This window comes from Lethenteron reissneri, unplaced genomic scaffold (assembly GCF_015708825.2).
Source record: "Lethenteron reissneri isolate LAM-NWPU_2019-01 unplaced genomic scaffold, ASM1570882v1 scaffold_1639, whole genome shotgun sequence".
NCBI classification, from domain to species: domain Eukaryota; kingdom Metazoa; phylum Chordata; class Hyperoartia; order Petromyzontiformes; family Petromyzontidae; genus Lethenteron; species Lethenteron reissneri.
The window spans coordinates 3709125-3725632 of record NW_026891376.1 but is presented as its reverse complement, the minus strand read 5'-3'; the positions used below and the strand labels follow the sequence as shown (position 1 = coordinate 3725632).

The 16508-nt window shown below is 49.4% G+C and overlaps 2 protein-coding genes across 2 annotated transcripts in view; both read right to left on the bottom strand.

Moving 5' to 3' along the window:
- The window catches only part of LOC133363009 (septin-7-like), a 28529-nt gene extending 16730 nt beyond the window's left edge, over positions 1-11799 (bottom strand). Inside the window, exons 1-4 of the mRNA XM_061582014.1 lie at positions 10285-11799; positions 2334-2433; positions 784-890; positions 105-205 (exon numbers count right to left, since the gene is read on the bottom strand). Coding sequence (XP_061437998.1) covers positions 105-205; positions 784-890; positions 2334-2433; positions 10285-10323 — 347 coding nt within the window. The 5' untranslated portion in view covers positions 10324-11799. The remainder of the gene's footprint in view (positions 1-104; positions 206-783; positions 891-2333; positions 2434-10284) is intronic.
- A 3911-nt stretch (positions 11800-15710) lies between these two features.
- LOC133363019 (gamma-aminobutyric acid receptor-associated protein-like 2) overlaps positions 15711-16508 on the bottom strand; it is a 3579-nt gene continuing 2781 nt past the window's right edge. Inside the window, exon 4 of the mRNA XM_061582031.1 lies at positions 15711-15911. Within this exon, the coding sequence (XP_061438015.1) occupies positions 15824-15911 (88 nt within the window). The 3' untranslated portion in view covers positions 15711-15823. The remainder of the gene's footprint in view (positions 15912-16508) is intronic.

Genomic DNA, 16508 nt, shown 5'->3' with positions numbered 1-16508 from the left:
GATGATTGCTTGTGTTGCAATCGAAACGTCGTATGCTAGTATTTAATTTATTATTTTATCTTTATACGTCACTTTACCGAAAGAACCAAAGAGCTCTCCCTCACCAGTTGCTGTTGTCCACCGCATCGCCGAAGCCCGGCGTGTCCACCACAGTGAGGGTGAGGTGGACACCGCCCTCCTTCACCAACGCCTTGCTCTGCTCCACCTAAACGCACGCACACACGTGTACGCACACGGTGAGCACACAACCACACACACACGCACACACCAACATGTTCACACACACACACGCACCAACGTGTACGCACACAGTGAGCACACACGCACACACACACGCACCAACGTGTACGCATACGGTGAGCACACAACCACACGCACCCACCAACATGTTCACATACACACACACACACGTGTACACGCACACGAACGCACCACCATGTACACACACGGTGAGCACACACGCACACACCAACGTGTACACACACGGTGAGCGCACACGCACACACACACACGCGTACACACACACGCACCAACGTGTACGCACACGGCGAGTCCACACGTACACACGCGCACCAACGTGTTCACACACACACACACGTGTACATGCACACGCACGCACCAACGTGTACACATACGGTGAACACACACGCATACACCAACGTGTACATGCACACACACGCACCAACGTGTACGCACACGGTGAGCACACACACACACACGCACCAACGCGTACACACACACACGCACCAACGCTGGTGGTGACCGTAGGGACGGTGCCGTTACCTGCACAGTCTTCTTGATACGCTGGGATGGCCCCGGGTGCTCGCTGGAGTAGATCTCCGTCAGGAACAGGGAGTTGATGAGCGTCGATTTCCCCAGGCCAGACTCGCCTGCGGTCCCACACGGGGTTGGTGGTTCGCGTGCGGACTGGGTGTGAGTGCCAAAACTTCCACGGTGCGAAATTATTTCAACATGAATGCACACACTAGCGGGAAGTACACGGCGTTACCCGGGGGAAAAAATAGATTTTAAAACTTCTCAAAATTTAAAAACATAACATATACAAATGAAAAGAAAACTTTGATCATTACCTCGTAAAATAAAACCTAACGAGCGGTGGAAAAATAACAAAACTTACGCTCAAGCGCCAAGATTCGATTCTTTAAATGGCGCAAAGGAATCGAAGGTTGTCGATTTCTTTATAATCGGCTTATTCCCGTTTAATCGATACCACAAACGCTCAGCAGATATCGATTCTCGGCAGCCCTGTATGTGGAATGACGCCACATATTTCATGGTCATTCCCTCCCCCCCCCCCCCCCCCCAAAATACAAAAGTCTATTTTTATACTTTTTGCATTGTGTACAGTCTGGAATCTACCCACATGCCAAATTTCAAGTTTGTTGCATGTCGGGAAGTATGCTAAACATTTCAAACAGATACACATAATCACACATTTCCCTTTTATATATATACAGACTCACACAGAGACCCATAGACTTACACAGCAGAGACCCATAGACTCATCACACAACAGAGACCCATAGACTCATCACACAGCAGAGACCCATAGATTCATCACACAGCAGAGACCCATAGACTACTCACACAGCAGAGACCCATAGACTCATCACACAGCAGAGACCCATAGACTCATCACACAGCAGAGACCCATAGACTCATCACACAGCAGAGACCCATAGACTCATCACACAGCAGAGACCCATAGACTCATCACACAGCAGAGACCCATAGACTCATCACACAGCAGAGACCCATAGACTCATCACACAGCAGAGACCCATAGACTACTCACACAGCAGAGACCCATAGACTCATCGCACAGCAGAGACCCATAGACTCATCACACAGCAGAGACCCATAGACTCATCACACAGCAGAGACCCATAGACTCATCGCACAGCAGAGACCCATAGACTCATCACACAGCAGAGACCCATAGACTCATCACACAGCAGAGACCCATAGACTCATCACACAGCAGAGAGCCATAGACTCATCACACAGCAGAGAGCCATAGACTCATCACACAGCAGAGACCCATAGACTCATCACATAGCAGAGACCCATAGACTCATCACACAGCAGAGAGCCATAGACTCATGAAACAGCAGAGACCCATAGACTCATCACACAGCAGAGAGCCACAGACTCATCACACGGCAGAGACCCATAGACTCATCACACAGCAGAGAGCCATAGACTCATCACACAGCAGAGACCCATAGTTTGTTTCCCTCCCCGCCACCTCCAATTAGCACGCTTGGCTACGCACGCACGCACGTCTGCACGCACACAGGGAGGAGACTCACCGACCACCATGAGGGTGAACTCGAAGCCGCGCTTCACCGATTTGCGGTACACCTGGTTGGGGAGATTGGCAAAGCCTACGTAGTTCTCCGGCGCCTTTGCCTGTGGCGGGGAGACACGCGGCGGGCGGGAGAGCAGGGACGGATTCAGGCTAAGAAGTGGGAGAGCGCCTATGGCTAAATCAACTAAAAACTCATCTTCTTGGTTCTTTCGGTAAAGTAGCGTAGAAGGGAAATAATAAAATAATAAAAATAAAACATAATAAAATAATTCTCACGACGTTTCGGCCACAACGCAAGCAGCCGTCCTCAGGTGAAGAACAGGTCTGTCGGAAAGACAGCGTCTGACCTGTTCTTCACCTGAGGACGGCTGCTTGCGTTGTGGCCGAAACGTCGTGAGAATTATTTAATTATGTTTTATTTTTATTATTTTATTATTCCCCTTCTACGTGACTTTACCGAAAGAACCAATAAGATGAATCCCTGTAGTCACGAAAGCTTTAAATCGAAATTCAACTAAAAGCTATTTTTATTTTAACCAGGTAAGGCCCCACTGACCTGATGTGTAGCTACTTTTTTTAGAATGCTAGAAGCTCAACGAAGTGAGCTGCTATCATCACCACCGCCGTCACCACCACCATCATCATCACCATCATCATAGCCATCATCATAGACATCACGACCATCACCACGACCATTACGACCATCATCATCATCACCACCACCACCGCCATCACAATCATAACAATCATCGCCATCATTGCCACAGATTTGCCACCCCCCCCTCTCCATGGATGCCTCTCATCGATGTATTTCATCCACCTCATCTCCCGCCGCTACGCTCACACTCTCAAAAGACAAAGATCCCCCGTATAGCCCGAATAGACTGTTGGGGCAAGTGCTGTTACGAATGCCGGCACAGTGGCACACGAGGGGGTGGGTGGCCAACACCACATCCCCAGTGGCGATGATTACCACAAGCCACACCGGGGTAATAAGTTGAGGCCGCGTCGACCTAGGGGAGGCCCATGACCGGTTCAGATAATCGTCACTACCGGTGTTGGTGACCATGAGCAGGATTTGAACTCGGGTCGCCGGGTTCGTAGCGCAGCGCTAACCGATGCACCACCGCTCGTACTCACACACGCACGCACACGCACGCAGCCGCTGTACACCATCCGTTAATTCTTTGCAAAGCGCCTCATGGTTAAGGCGCTAAATATAATTCTAGATTTGAAGCTTTCGTGACTGCAAGGATACTCTTAGTTTTTTCGGTAAAGTCACGTGGGTAAAAAATTGAAACTAAACTACGTGACTTTACCGAAAAAACTAAGAGTACGCTTAATACAAATTACGCAAAGATGATAAAGATATCGACCGCAGCAACTTGCCCTCGAAACTCGGTTTGGCACCGAGCCAACGTCCATGCGGCCGGTGCCGGATCAGCTCACCGTTCCGGCCAGAAAGCGGCAATAACCACAAACGAAACTAAACTTTTTTTTTTCGTGCCAGCCAAGGTCTCACCGAGCTATACAGTCGACCCGTCGATTATCCGGCATTGCGCGTTTAATCCGGCCGCTTCCGACATTATTCCGCCGGTGCGGGGCCAATCTGGCAAAACCGCTCCAAAGGCTGTTAGCCCAGTCCGGCGACAAAGTTGGCACGGTAGGGGGCACAGGCGGTGCATCGGCCAGTCATCTCGGTCATCTCAGTCAGTCGACTCGTGGCACCTGCTGGGTCTGCCCCGTGACCTCCTGCCAGCGGGCGTTCGACACTTCACGTGGCCTCAAGGTGCACTTGGCCTGGCACAAGCGTCGTGGTGACGTCACCGCCACTTAGTGGCGAATGGCGGTTGTTGTTGTTGTGACAAAGACGGGTAGCTTTGCTTGATTTCAGTGTCAAATGTCTATCTATAGAAAGACCTTAATCTGTACTAACCTCTCTCGGGAACGTCCCGGCAAGGTAGAAAGCTGACATTTGGTACACAGGCAGCTTTTAGGGACACGAACAACAGTGGAGAGAAATTAAAAAAAATTCCGACATTTTTTATTATAAGTGCCCCATAAAACACGTTTGGTGCCTGGTGTCATTCAAAAACTATTTTAAATAAGACTGGTGGTTCACAAAACAGGTTTTTTGGGTTAGATCACGTATAAATATATGTGTTGTTAAACCCGCCACGGCCCGGCACGGCCAATTAGTAAGCTTTGCCACGTAAACACAGAACATCGGTTTAACACGCAGGCTTACGTGACCAATATTATCCACAATAAAAGTTTTTGGGTTAGATCGCGTAAGTATGTGTCGTAACCCGCAGGAGATTTGTCACGTAATCACAACGCCAATGAGATACTATCTTCTTGGTTCTTTCGGTAAAGTCACGTAGAAGGAAAATAATAAAATAAAAAAATAAAACATAAAATACAATTCTCACGACGTTTCGGCCACAACGCAAGCAGCCGTTGTGGCCGAAACGTCGTGAGAATTATTTAATGTTTTATTTTTATTATTTTATTATTTCCCTTCTACGTAACTTTACCGAAAGAACCAAGAAGATGAATCCCTGCAGTCACGAAAGCTTAAAATCGAAATGAGTTACTACTTCAGCCCACCGATGTGTTGGGAGTAAATCCACAACATTTACAATTTGACGTTTCAATGGTAATGACATAATCCAGCATTATCCTGGCGATATGCCAGATTCGCCAGGATGATGCTGGATGTAATTAGCGGCGAAGCATCGTGCTCAAGTTGTAAACAGAGCATGCCAATTCGTTACTGTACCAACCCAAATAAGTAATATAAAAAAAACTTTTTTTAAACACGCTTTAATGAAATGTAGCGTACTAGTAATGGAAGAACTCCACGACTCCAGGAAGTGGCCCCGAAGCTTGCCACAACGTGAGGGGCCGTGGTGACTTACAGCCAATGTCAGTTGAGCATGGACAATTAGACCCAAGCCGAAACATAACATGTAAAAAATGTTTAAAAATATGTTTTTCTTTTTTATGATATAATATAGTATTGTCATCAGTATGACATAAGTATACCAAGTTTGCAGTCGATACCACATTGGGAAGTGGGTTAAAATGAAGTTACAAGATTTGAAGATACAACAGACAGAGTGAGTTAAATAAAAGCGTGTAAAAACGTTCTAAGAAAAGCTGTCTCGGGTGTGGACCAATGAACGTCAAGGTCAGTGCTTATCATTATCAGAGTTGTTTCTTTTTGTTTGCATTTTGACTGCTTGTTTGTTGTGGTTATTGCAAACATGATGTCTTGTATAAAGGTATCAGTTTTTGTACCAGTTGAAAGGATAAAAACCTATTACTATATTTTGCCACTGGTAAAGTAGGTTCGTAGTGTAAAGACAGATCTGTTCTTCACCTGAGGACGGCTGCTTGCGTTGTGGCCGAAACGTCGTGAGAATTGTATTTTATTGTTTTTAATTTATTTTATTTTATTATTTCCCTTCTACGTGACTTTACCGAGAGAACCAAGAAGAGGTACGAGTATAAAGAAATATTCTGACTCCCGACTAGGGGATGAACGAGCGATGGTTTGTCGGCGCGACGAAGAGTTAACAACGCCTTGGGCTCCCGTCGCTGGGCCCGTTGAAGATGGTGACGGCTTCAGATAAGAGGTGGGGTGGGGGCGGCGGCGGTGATGGGAGTGAGAGATGGGGGGGGGGTGATGATGGTGGCAGGTCGAGCATAAACTCCGGCCCATTCAGAACGCGGAATCCAACTTCACGTCACGTCAGTTTACGTCACGTCAATTCGCGTCTGGAAACCACTGGGCCCACACGGTGACCGCAGCGGTCCCGGGTGACAGAGGCCTTGCTTCAATTTACGCCTCGGGCACCACTTTCTGTGTGGAGCTTGTGTACCACCCCCTTCCCTGCCATCTCCACCACTGCTCTGCAGAGCGAGTGTGTGAGAGAGCGAGTGAATGTGTGTGACAGAGCAAGCGAGTTTGTGACAGCGCGTGAATGTGTGTGACAGAGCGAGTGAATGTGTGCGAGTGTGTGACAGAGTGAGTGAGTGCGTGTTAGTGTGTGGCAGAGCGAGCGAGTGAGTGTGTTAGTGTGTGACAGAGTGAATGTGTGACACGGCGAATGAGTATGTGTGTGGCAGAGCGAGCGAGTGTGTGACAGAGTGAGTGAGTGTGTGTTAGTGTGTGGCAGAGTGAGTGAATGTGTGCGAGTGTGTGACAGAGCGAGTGAGTGTGTGTGTGTGTTAGTGTGTGACAGTGCGTGAATGTGTGTGACAGAGAGAGTGAGTGTGTGCGAGTGTGTGACAGAGCGAGTGAGTGTGCGTGTTAGTGCGTGAATGTGTGTGACAGAGCGAGTGAGTGTGTGCGAGTGTGTGACAGAGCGAGTGAGTGTGTGTGTTAGTGTGTGACAGTGCGTGAATGTGTGTGACAGAGAGAGTGAGTGTGTGCGAGTGTGTGACAGAGCGAGTGAGTGTGCGTGTTAGTGCGTGAATGTGTGTGACAGAGAGAGTGAGTGTGTGCGAGTGTGTGACAGAGCGAGTGAGTGTGTGTGTGTTAGTGTGTGACAGTGCGTGAATGTGTGTGACAGAGAGAGTGAGTGTGTGCGAGTGTGTGACAGAGTGAGTGAGTGTGTGTTAGTGTGTGGCAGAGCGAGTGTGTGAGAGAGCGAGTGAATGTGTGTGACAGAGCGAGTGAGTGTGCGTGTTAGTGCGTGAATGTGTGCGACAGAGAGAGTGAGTGTGTGCGAGTGTGTGACAGAGCGAGTGAGTGTGTGTGTGTTAGTGTGTGACAGTGCATGAATGTGTGTGACAGAGAGAGTGAGTGTGTGCGAGTGTGTGACAGAGCGAGTGAGTGTGTGTTTGTTAGTGTGTGACAGTGCGTGAATGTGTGTGTGTTAGTGTGTGACAGCGCGTGAATGTGTGTGAAACAGCGAGTGAATGTGTGCGTGTATGTGACAGAGTGAGTGTGCGGCAGAGCGAGTGTGTGTTTGTGTGTGAGAGCGCGTGAATGTGTGTGACAGAGCGAGTGAGTGACAGAACGAGTGAGTGTGTTAGTGTGTGACAGAGTGAATGTGTGACACGGGGGATTTGTCTTTGTGTGTGCGAGCGGGTTTGTGGGAGCGGTAGTGTCGTAGCGATTAGCACGTTGCACTACGAATACCGGCTACGACCCGAGTTCGATTCCCGCTCACGGCCACCAACACGAATGACCGATCATCTGAACCGGTCCGTGGGCATCCCTGAGGTCCACTCAGTCTAAAATGAGTACCCAGTGCAGTGGTGTGTAGTAAACATCGCCACTGGGGAGACAAAGGCGGCCATGCGTGGCGTGGCGCTGGTCACCCACCCACCTCGTTTACCACCGTGCCGGCGTTCATAGGCGCTGCTGCAGCTACTCGCTAGTGACAGCCACTTGCCCCAAAAGCCTGTCAAGGCTACACGGGGCATCTTTGTCTTTGCGAGTGTCATACAGTGCGCGGAATGATCAGGCTGCCTGACTGCAGGCCGATTTCAGAGGACAGCGTTACTGTGTTAATCGCGTGGGATGCCTTCCAGAGATGCTCACGAACAGCAAACTTTTAATGATCTGCCTTAAATAAATATATAAGCAAGCTGCTAGATACAATAACATTTTTTTGGTTTCTTTCGGTAAAGTCACGTAGAAGGGAAGTAATAAAATAATAAAAATAAAACATAATAAAACAATTGTGAGAATTGTTTTATTATGTTTTATTTTTTTATTACTTCCCTTCTACGTGACTTTACCGAAAGAACCAAGAAGATGAATCCCTGCAGTCACGAAAGCTTTAAATCGAAATTTACAATAACATTGTCATAATAACGCAACAAAATTAAAATTGTTACTATAAACAGTATTAAGTAATCGTTTATAAATTAAAAAAATTACCTTAAAAATTATAATGCTATGCATCATCATATTATCTCTCTCATCGCTTTCTCTCTCATCACATTCATCTCTCATCGTCACTTTAACTCATCACATTCTGTATCCTCCATCTCTCATCGCTATCTCTCATCACTTCATCTCTCATCACGTTCTCGCTCTCGATGCAGCGGTCGTGTACAGAGTTCCAGATGCAATTTGTGGATGGCGGCGTTCGGGAATGGCGAGGGAATTCCGTACGAAATGCGAGTTTAACGAGCGTCGTTTTTATTCGCTTTATCCCCCACCCCATCCGCTGTGCGTGCACGGGGCGAGCAACTCCACGGCCGACGAGTCTTTCGATCAACCCGGCGGCGCGCTTGTCAGCAACCCCCCGCAGCTTACTGGCGCGGAGTTAACATCTCCTAGCCAACGTGATGATGATGATGACAGAGAGAGAGAGAGGCAGACTCCAAATATACAGCAGCAGGCGTCAGGGGTCGGGGATCGAACCCACGACCTCCTGCATGCCAGGCGAAGTAGTCAACATCTCCTAGCCACCGTGATGATGACAGAGAGAGAGACGTCAACTTTGAATATACAGTAGCAGGCATCGTCAGGGTCACGGGATCGAACCCACGACCTCCTGTATACCAGGCGAGGTAGTCAACATCTCCTAGCCACCACGATGACGAGAGAGACACGCAAACTCTAAATATACAGCAGCAGGCGTCAGGGGTCGGGGATCGAACCCACGAGCTCCTGTATAGCAGGCGAGGTAGTTAACATCTCCTAACCACCACGATGACGAGAGAGACACGCAAACTCTAAATATACAGCAGCAGGCGTCAGGGGTCAGGGATCGAACCCACGAGCTCCTGCATACCAGGCGAAGTAGTCAATATCTCCTAGTCACCACGATGACGAGAGAAACACGCAAACTCTAAATATACAGCAGCAGGCATCGCCAGGGTCACGGGATCAGAAATCAGAATAAAACCAACGACCTTCCTCATACCAGGTGAGGTAGTTAACATCTCCTAGCCACCACGATGATGAGAGAGACACGCAAACTCTAAATATACAGCAGCAGGCGTCAGGGGTCGGGATCGAACCCACGATCCCCTGCACAATGTCCACACGACAATAGGCCACTTCATCGAGCCATCGTTTCGTTGCTTCCCGAAATAGAAGCCAATGGTAAAATTTACAATCGTTTTTTTTTTTCCGCCCCATCTTGGTTGACTTTTCCAATACTTTCATACCTGTCAACCCCTTATCAGTAGTGCCCTACCCTAACACATTCCTGCGGAGGGAGCTGGTAGGAACGTCGGGTTGCTCGGTCAATGGCCTGCAGGGTCAACGGCGGCGTGGTGTATTCCGCAAATATGCCCGACTGTGAGGGCGGGCACAAGCCGGCGTGAGTAGGTGAAACGTTGAGTTTCAGCCCCTCCCCACCCAGCCCCACCTGCTGGGTCTGTCCCGCGGCCTCCTCCTGCACCTAGCCTGGCACAGCAGTCAACCCATGGCATCTGCTGGGCCTATCCCGCGGCCTCCTCCTGCACCTAGCCTGGTACAGTAGTCAACCCATGGCATCTGCTGGGCCTATCCCGCGGCCTCCTCCTGCACCTAGCCTGGTACAGCAGTCAACCCATGGCACCTGCTGGGTCTGTCCCAGTCTACTCCTGCACCTAGCCTGGCACAGCAGTCAACCCACGGCACCCACTGGGTCTGTCCCGTGACCTCCTCCTCCTGCACCTAGCCTGGCACAGCAGTCAACCCACGGTACCACCTGGGTCTGTCCCGCGACCTCCCGCCAGCGGGTATTTGACACTTCACGTGGCCTTAACGTGCACGTAGCCTGGCGCAAGCGCCGTGGTGACGTCACCGCCAATTATCATTGTCAACTGGCGGATTTTGTGCGTGTCAGTGTGTCTGTCCGCTTTCCCCAACAGTCTGTTAAGGGTACAATGGTGGTGGTGGGGGGGTAGATATTTGTCTTCGTGTTTTTTTGCAGTGGCAACCGTAGTGTAACGCGTCGCGCGAGGGGCCAGTGACTGCGATGCGATTTCCTCACCGCGGCTGGGTCTCCAAAGTCACGGGCAGGAAGCGGCATGGACGGGTCACGCCGGACACGGCCAGGATCGGCGAGGATAACGACACACACACACGCACAAAGGAACACACGCGCACAGACACACACACGCACACACACAGGAACACGCACGCACGCAGGAACACACGTGCACGCACACACACAGGAACACACACACACGCACAGTGAGGGCTCGTAGAACCACAGCAAGGCACCACACACTCTTCCTGTACGAAACGCCAGAAGCCATGGCAAATAGTAGGTTGAAAAATGAAATTAGCGTAACTCCATTCGGTGTCATAGACTAACAGAGAGATGCACAGACTTTCATAGAGACCAAGACACAATGCAGTCCCATTGACTAACATGGAGACCCACACTTTCAGAGACCCACAGATGTACATACAGTTCCATTGACTAACATAGAGACCCAGACTTTCATAGACTCACAGACACACATACAGGGCCTTAGACTGACATAGAGACCCGACATTCATGGAAACCCACAGACACACAGTCCCATTAACTCACAGAGACATAGACTTTCAGAGACCCACAGAAGCACATAAAGTCCCATAGACTCACATAGATACCCAGACTTTTATAGACCCACAGATGCACATAAAGTCCCATAGACTAATATTGAGACCAAATGATTCTCATGAACCTATAGACTAATAGAGAAACAGATTGTCAAGAGACCAACAGATGCACATACAGTCCCCATAGACTCAAAATAATCCAGACATTCATAGACTCAGACACAAATACAGGGCCACTCACATAGAGACCCAGGCTTACAAAGCGACCCACATGCGTACATACATGCCTATCATAGACTCACGTAGACACCCAGAGACTTACTAGGCAGGCCCGTAGACTAACAGAGAGAACCAATGATTCTCATCGTCCTATCGAGTAACAGAGCGATGCCGAATTCCAGAGAGACCCACAGATGCACAAAGAGACTAACGTACTCACATAGAGACCCATAGACTTAGACAGACCCATAGACTCGCACGAGATGCCCAGACTTTCATTGAGACCAACAGGTGAGGCTTTAAGAGTGTTGAGTCGATGGACAGTGTTGAGTCTATGGGCAGTGTTGAGTCTATGGTGCAGTGTTGAGTCTATGGGTAGTGTTGAGTCTAAGAGCAGTGTTTAGTCAATGCGAAGTGTTGATTGTGGATGGAAAGTGTTGGTCTATGTGCATTGTGGAGTGTATTTGGGCAGTGTTGAGTCTATGGGCAGTGTTGAGTCTATGGGTAGTGTTGAGTCTATGGGCAGTGTTGAGTCTATGGTGCAGTGTGAGTCTATGGTGCAGTGTTGAGTCCATGGTGCAGTGTTGAGTCTATGGTGCAGTGCTGAGTCTATGGGGCAGTGTTGAGTCCATGGTACAGTGTTGAGTCTATGGTGCAGTGCTGAGTCTATGGTGCAGTGCTGAGTCTATGGTGCAGTGCTGAGTCTATGGTGCAGTGCTGAGTCTATGGGTAGCGTTGAGTCTATGGTGCAGTGTTGAGTCTATGGTGCAGTGTTGAGTCTATGGGCAGTGTTGAATCTATGGGCAGTGTTGAGTCTATGGGTAGTGTTGAGTCTATGGTGCAGTGTTGAGTCTATGGTGCAGTGTTGAGTCTATGGTGCAATGTGAGTCTATGGTGCAGTGTTGAGTCTATGGTGCAGTGTTGAGTCTATGGTGCAGTGTGAGTCTATGGTGCAGTGTGAGTCTATGGTGCAGTGTTGAGTCTATGGGCAGTGTTGAGTCTGTGGTGCAGTGTTGAGTCTGTGGTGCAGTGTTGAGTCTATGGTGCAGTGTGAGTCTATGGTGCAGTGCTGAGTCTATGGTGCAGTGTGAGTCTATGGTGCAGTGTTGAGTCTATGGTGCAGTGTTGAGTCTATGGTGCAGTGTTGAGTCTATGGTGCAGTGTTGAGTCTATGGTGCAGTGTTGAGTCTATGGTGCAGTGTTGAGTCTATGGTGCAGTGTTGAGTCTATGGTGCAGTGCTGAGTCTATGACAGTGTTGAGTCTATGACAGTGTTGAGTCTATGGTGCAGTGTTGAGTCTATGGTGCAGTGTTGAGTCTATGGTGCAGTGTTGAGTCTATGGGTAGTGTTGAGTCTATGGTGCAGTGTTGAGTCTATGGGCAGTGTTGAGTCTATGGTGCAGTGTTGAGTCTATGGTGCAGTGTTGAGTCTATGGGCAGTGTTGAGTCTATGGTGCAGTGTTGAGTCTATGGGCAGTGTTGAGTCTATGGGCAGTGTTGAGTCTATGGTGCAGTGCTGAGTCTATGGTGCAGTGTTGAGTCTATGGTGCAGTGTTGAGTCTATGGGCAGTGTTGAGTCTATGGTGTAGTGCTGAGTCTATGGTGCAGTGTTGAGTCTATGGTGCAGTGTTGAGTCTATGGGCAGTGTTGAGTCTATGGTGCAGTGCTGAGTCTATGGTGCAGTGTTGAGTCTATGGTGCAGTGTTGAGTCTATGGTGCAGTGTTGAGTCTATGGGCAGTGTTGAGTCTATGGTGCAGTGCTGAGTCTATGGTGCAGTGTTGAGTCTATGGTGCAGTGTTGAGTCTATGGTGCAGTGTTGAGTCTATGGGCAGTGTTGAGTCTATGGTGCAGTGTTGAGTCTATGGTGCAGTGTTGAGTCTATGGTGCAGTGTTGAGTCTATGGTGCAGTGTTGAGTCTATGGGCAGTGTTGAGTCTATGGTGCAGTGCTGAGTCTATGGTGCAGTGTTGAGTCTATGGTGCAGTGTTGAGTCTATGGTGCAGTGTTGAGTCTATGGGCAGTGTTGAGTCTATGGTGCAGTGCTGAGTCTATGGTGCAGTGTTGAGTCTATGGTGCAGTGTTGAGTCTATGGTGCAGTGTTGAGTCTATGGGCAGTGTTGAGTCTATGGTGCAGTGTTGAGTCTATGGTGCAGTGTTGAGTCTATGGTGCAGTGTTGAGTCTATGGTGCAGTGTTGAGTCTATGGTGCAGTGTTGAGTCTATGGTGCAGTGTTGAGTCTATGGTGCAGTGTTGAGTCTATGGTGCAGTGTTAAGTCTATGGACAGTGTTTAGTATTTTAACAGCCGACAACAATAACTTAAACACGCTTACACAAAGTAATGCATTTAATAAAATGGTTAACAAGTAAATGGTTTGTTTAAAAGCCGTATATATGAGTGTAATAAAGGTATAACTGGTGACATTCATAGAACGGCGACCGATATTATAAATGAGTTTTAACACGAAGTAATAAGTGGGTTTCGTGACCAATATTATCGCGTTATTATATATCGCGTAAAGATATAATTGCGTCGTTAAACACCGACACAGCCAATTGACAAGAGGGGTTTGTTTTTAGTGGCAAAAACAAATTAAAAAGTAACGCATTTAACGATGGTTAATCAAGCAATATTTTAACAAAAATAAATAAGCGTGACAAAATGTTTAAGTGGTGACACACAAAGCCAAGGCGACTGATACACATTACAAACTAATCTGATACATTTAAAAGGGGAGGGGGGGGTCTTTATTATAATTATATTACGATAATAACATCGCGTAATGATATAAAGGTGTCGTTAAACACAGCGCCACCAAAGGAAGGCAATTAGTAAGAGGTGTTAAATTCGCGTAAACAAAACAAGTGCGTGTCGTGTGGTGTGTATATAAAATGTGTGATTGGGAGAGTTTAGGTCGCTTATCCTTAACTTAATGCATCGATAAATCTCCAGAGAGTGGAAAAAAATAAGAAAAAAATCGCCTCAGAATCGTAACAAACGGCTCTTTTTTTTCGTGTTAAAATAAATAATTTTAACATTTTTAATCGAACGTTGCTCTCCTCTCTCTCTCTTAAACGACCGTCTCTCTCGACGATACGGCGCGTTAAAACAATCGTCGTCGTAAGATCGATATTATTATCGATAATAACGATGAATTTTGGCGGGAGAAGGCGACGCGGGCGTGAGGGTGGGGAACGAACTCACCCATGGTCGCGCGCCGAACGGGAAGCGGACCGTGGTAGTCTCGCGAGACTTCGCGATCGCCTCGAGTCTCGCGAGAACTTATTGGAGGTGGGGGAGGTGGGGGGTGTTGGGGGGCGTGGGGGGGATAGGGTGGGTGGGGGGGCGTGGGACTCTCGCGAGGTTTCGCTCTCACCTCAAGTCTCGCGAGATCTTATTGGAGGTGGGGGTGGTGGGTGGGGTGTGAGGGGGCGGGGCGTGGGACTCTCGCGAGGTTTCGCTCTCACCTCAAGTCTCGCGAGAACTTAGTAGAGGTGGGGATGGGGGTGGGGGCCAGTGTTGGGCGGGGTGGGGGTGACGTCATAAATAGTAAAGATGAACACAATAAAAAACGCAAACACATCTTCCGGAAGAACAAACGTCTTCCGGAAGTTATGCTTTCGTATTCCTGAAGACGTTTCGATCTTCCGGAAGACGAATTCTCGGTGGTGAAGGGGATGAGGGTGGGGGGGTGGGGGAGGGGGTGGGGGGAAGTGGAGGTGGGGGGGGTGACGTCATATACAGGAAGAGTAACCAGTTATTAAAAAAACGCAAAGTACGTCTTCCGGAAGATGTTTGGACTTCCGGAAGACCTAGACACACAGAGACCCATAGACTCTCATAGACCCACAGAAACCCATAGACTCTCACAGACCCACAGAGACCCATAGACTCTCATAGACCCATAGACCCACAGAGACCCATAGACTCTCATAGACCCACAGAGACCCATAGACTCTCATAGTCCCACAGAGACCCACAAACTCTCATAGACCCACAGAGACCCATAGACTCTCACAGACCCACAGAGACCCATATACTCTCATAGACCCACAGAGACCCATATACTGTCATAGACCCATAGACCCACAGAGACCCATAGACTCTCATAGACCCACAGAGACCCATAGACTCTCATAGACCCACAGACCCACAGAGACCCATAAACTCTCATAGACCCACAGGGACCAGGCGAGATAGTCAACATCTCATAGCCACCGTGATGATGATGAGAGAGAGAGAGACGCAGACTTCAAAACATACAGCAGTAGCAGGCATCGTCAGGGTCACGGGATCGAACCCACGACCTCCTGTAGACCAGGTGAGGTAGTCAACATGACAACTTTCAGGGCGTGAGTTCGTCTGTTGTTAGGAGAGTTTATTCACGAAAAGCAAAAACAATCACCAAACAAAGTGTCATCCCCATCCTTCCGTGTCCCTCCAACCCCATAGACAACGTGCCGTCCCATGTCTCTGCGAGCCCGTGTCTCTCCCCCGTGTCTCCCCGTGTCTCCGTGTCTCTCTCCGTGTCTCCGCGTCTCCGTGTCTCTCCCCGCGTCTCCGTGTCATTCCCCGTGTCAACGTGTCTCCATGTCTCTCCCCGCGTCTCCGTGTCTCTCCCCGTGTCTCCATGTCCCCGCGTCTCCGTGTCCCCGCGTCTCTGCGTCTCCGTTTCCCCGTGTCCCCGCGTCTCCGTGTCCCCGCGTCCCCGTGTCTCCGCGTCTCCGTGTCCCCGCGTCCCCGTGTCTCCGTGTCTCCGCAGTCAGCCGAAGGTGCTCTCGCCGCTGTAGGCCACGTACAGGAACCCGTCCTCATCCTTGTGATCCTCGTACAGCTGGCCCATGCTCAGACTGCGGACACACGCAGGGGAGACAAAGACGGGCAGGAGGAGGTGAGGGGGGCATGGGAGTGACAGAGACACATAGACTCATCACATAGAGACACATAGACTCACACAGAGACCCACAGACTCACCACACAGAGACCCATAGACTCACACAGAGACCCACAGACTCAGCACACAGAGACCCATAGACTCACACAGAGACCCAGACTCACCACACAGAGACCCATAGACTCACACACAGAGACCCATAGACTCACACAGAGACCCAGACTCACCACACAGAGACCCATAGACTCACCACACAGAGACCCATAGACTCACCACACAGAGACCCACAGACTCACACAGAGACCCATAGACTCATCACACAGAGGCCCATAAACTCCCCGAGACTCACCCAGCGCAGTATGCGTGCCAGGCTACGTGTACCAGCTACGCACACTCTCGCACACACGCACACACGCACACACACGCACGCACACACGCGCACACACACACACGCACACACACACACGCACGCACACACACACACGCACACACACGCACACATGCACACGCCCACACACACATACACACACGCACGCACACACACACATACACG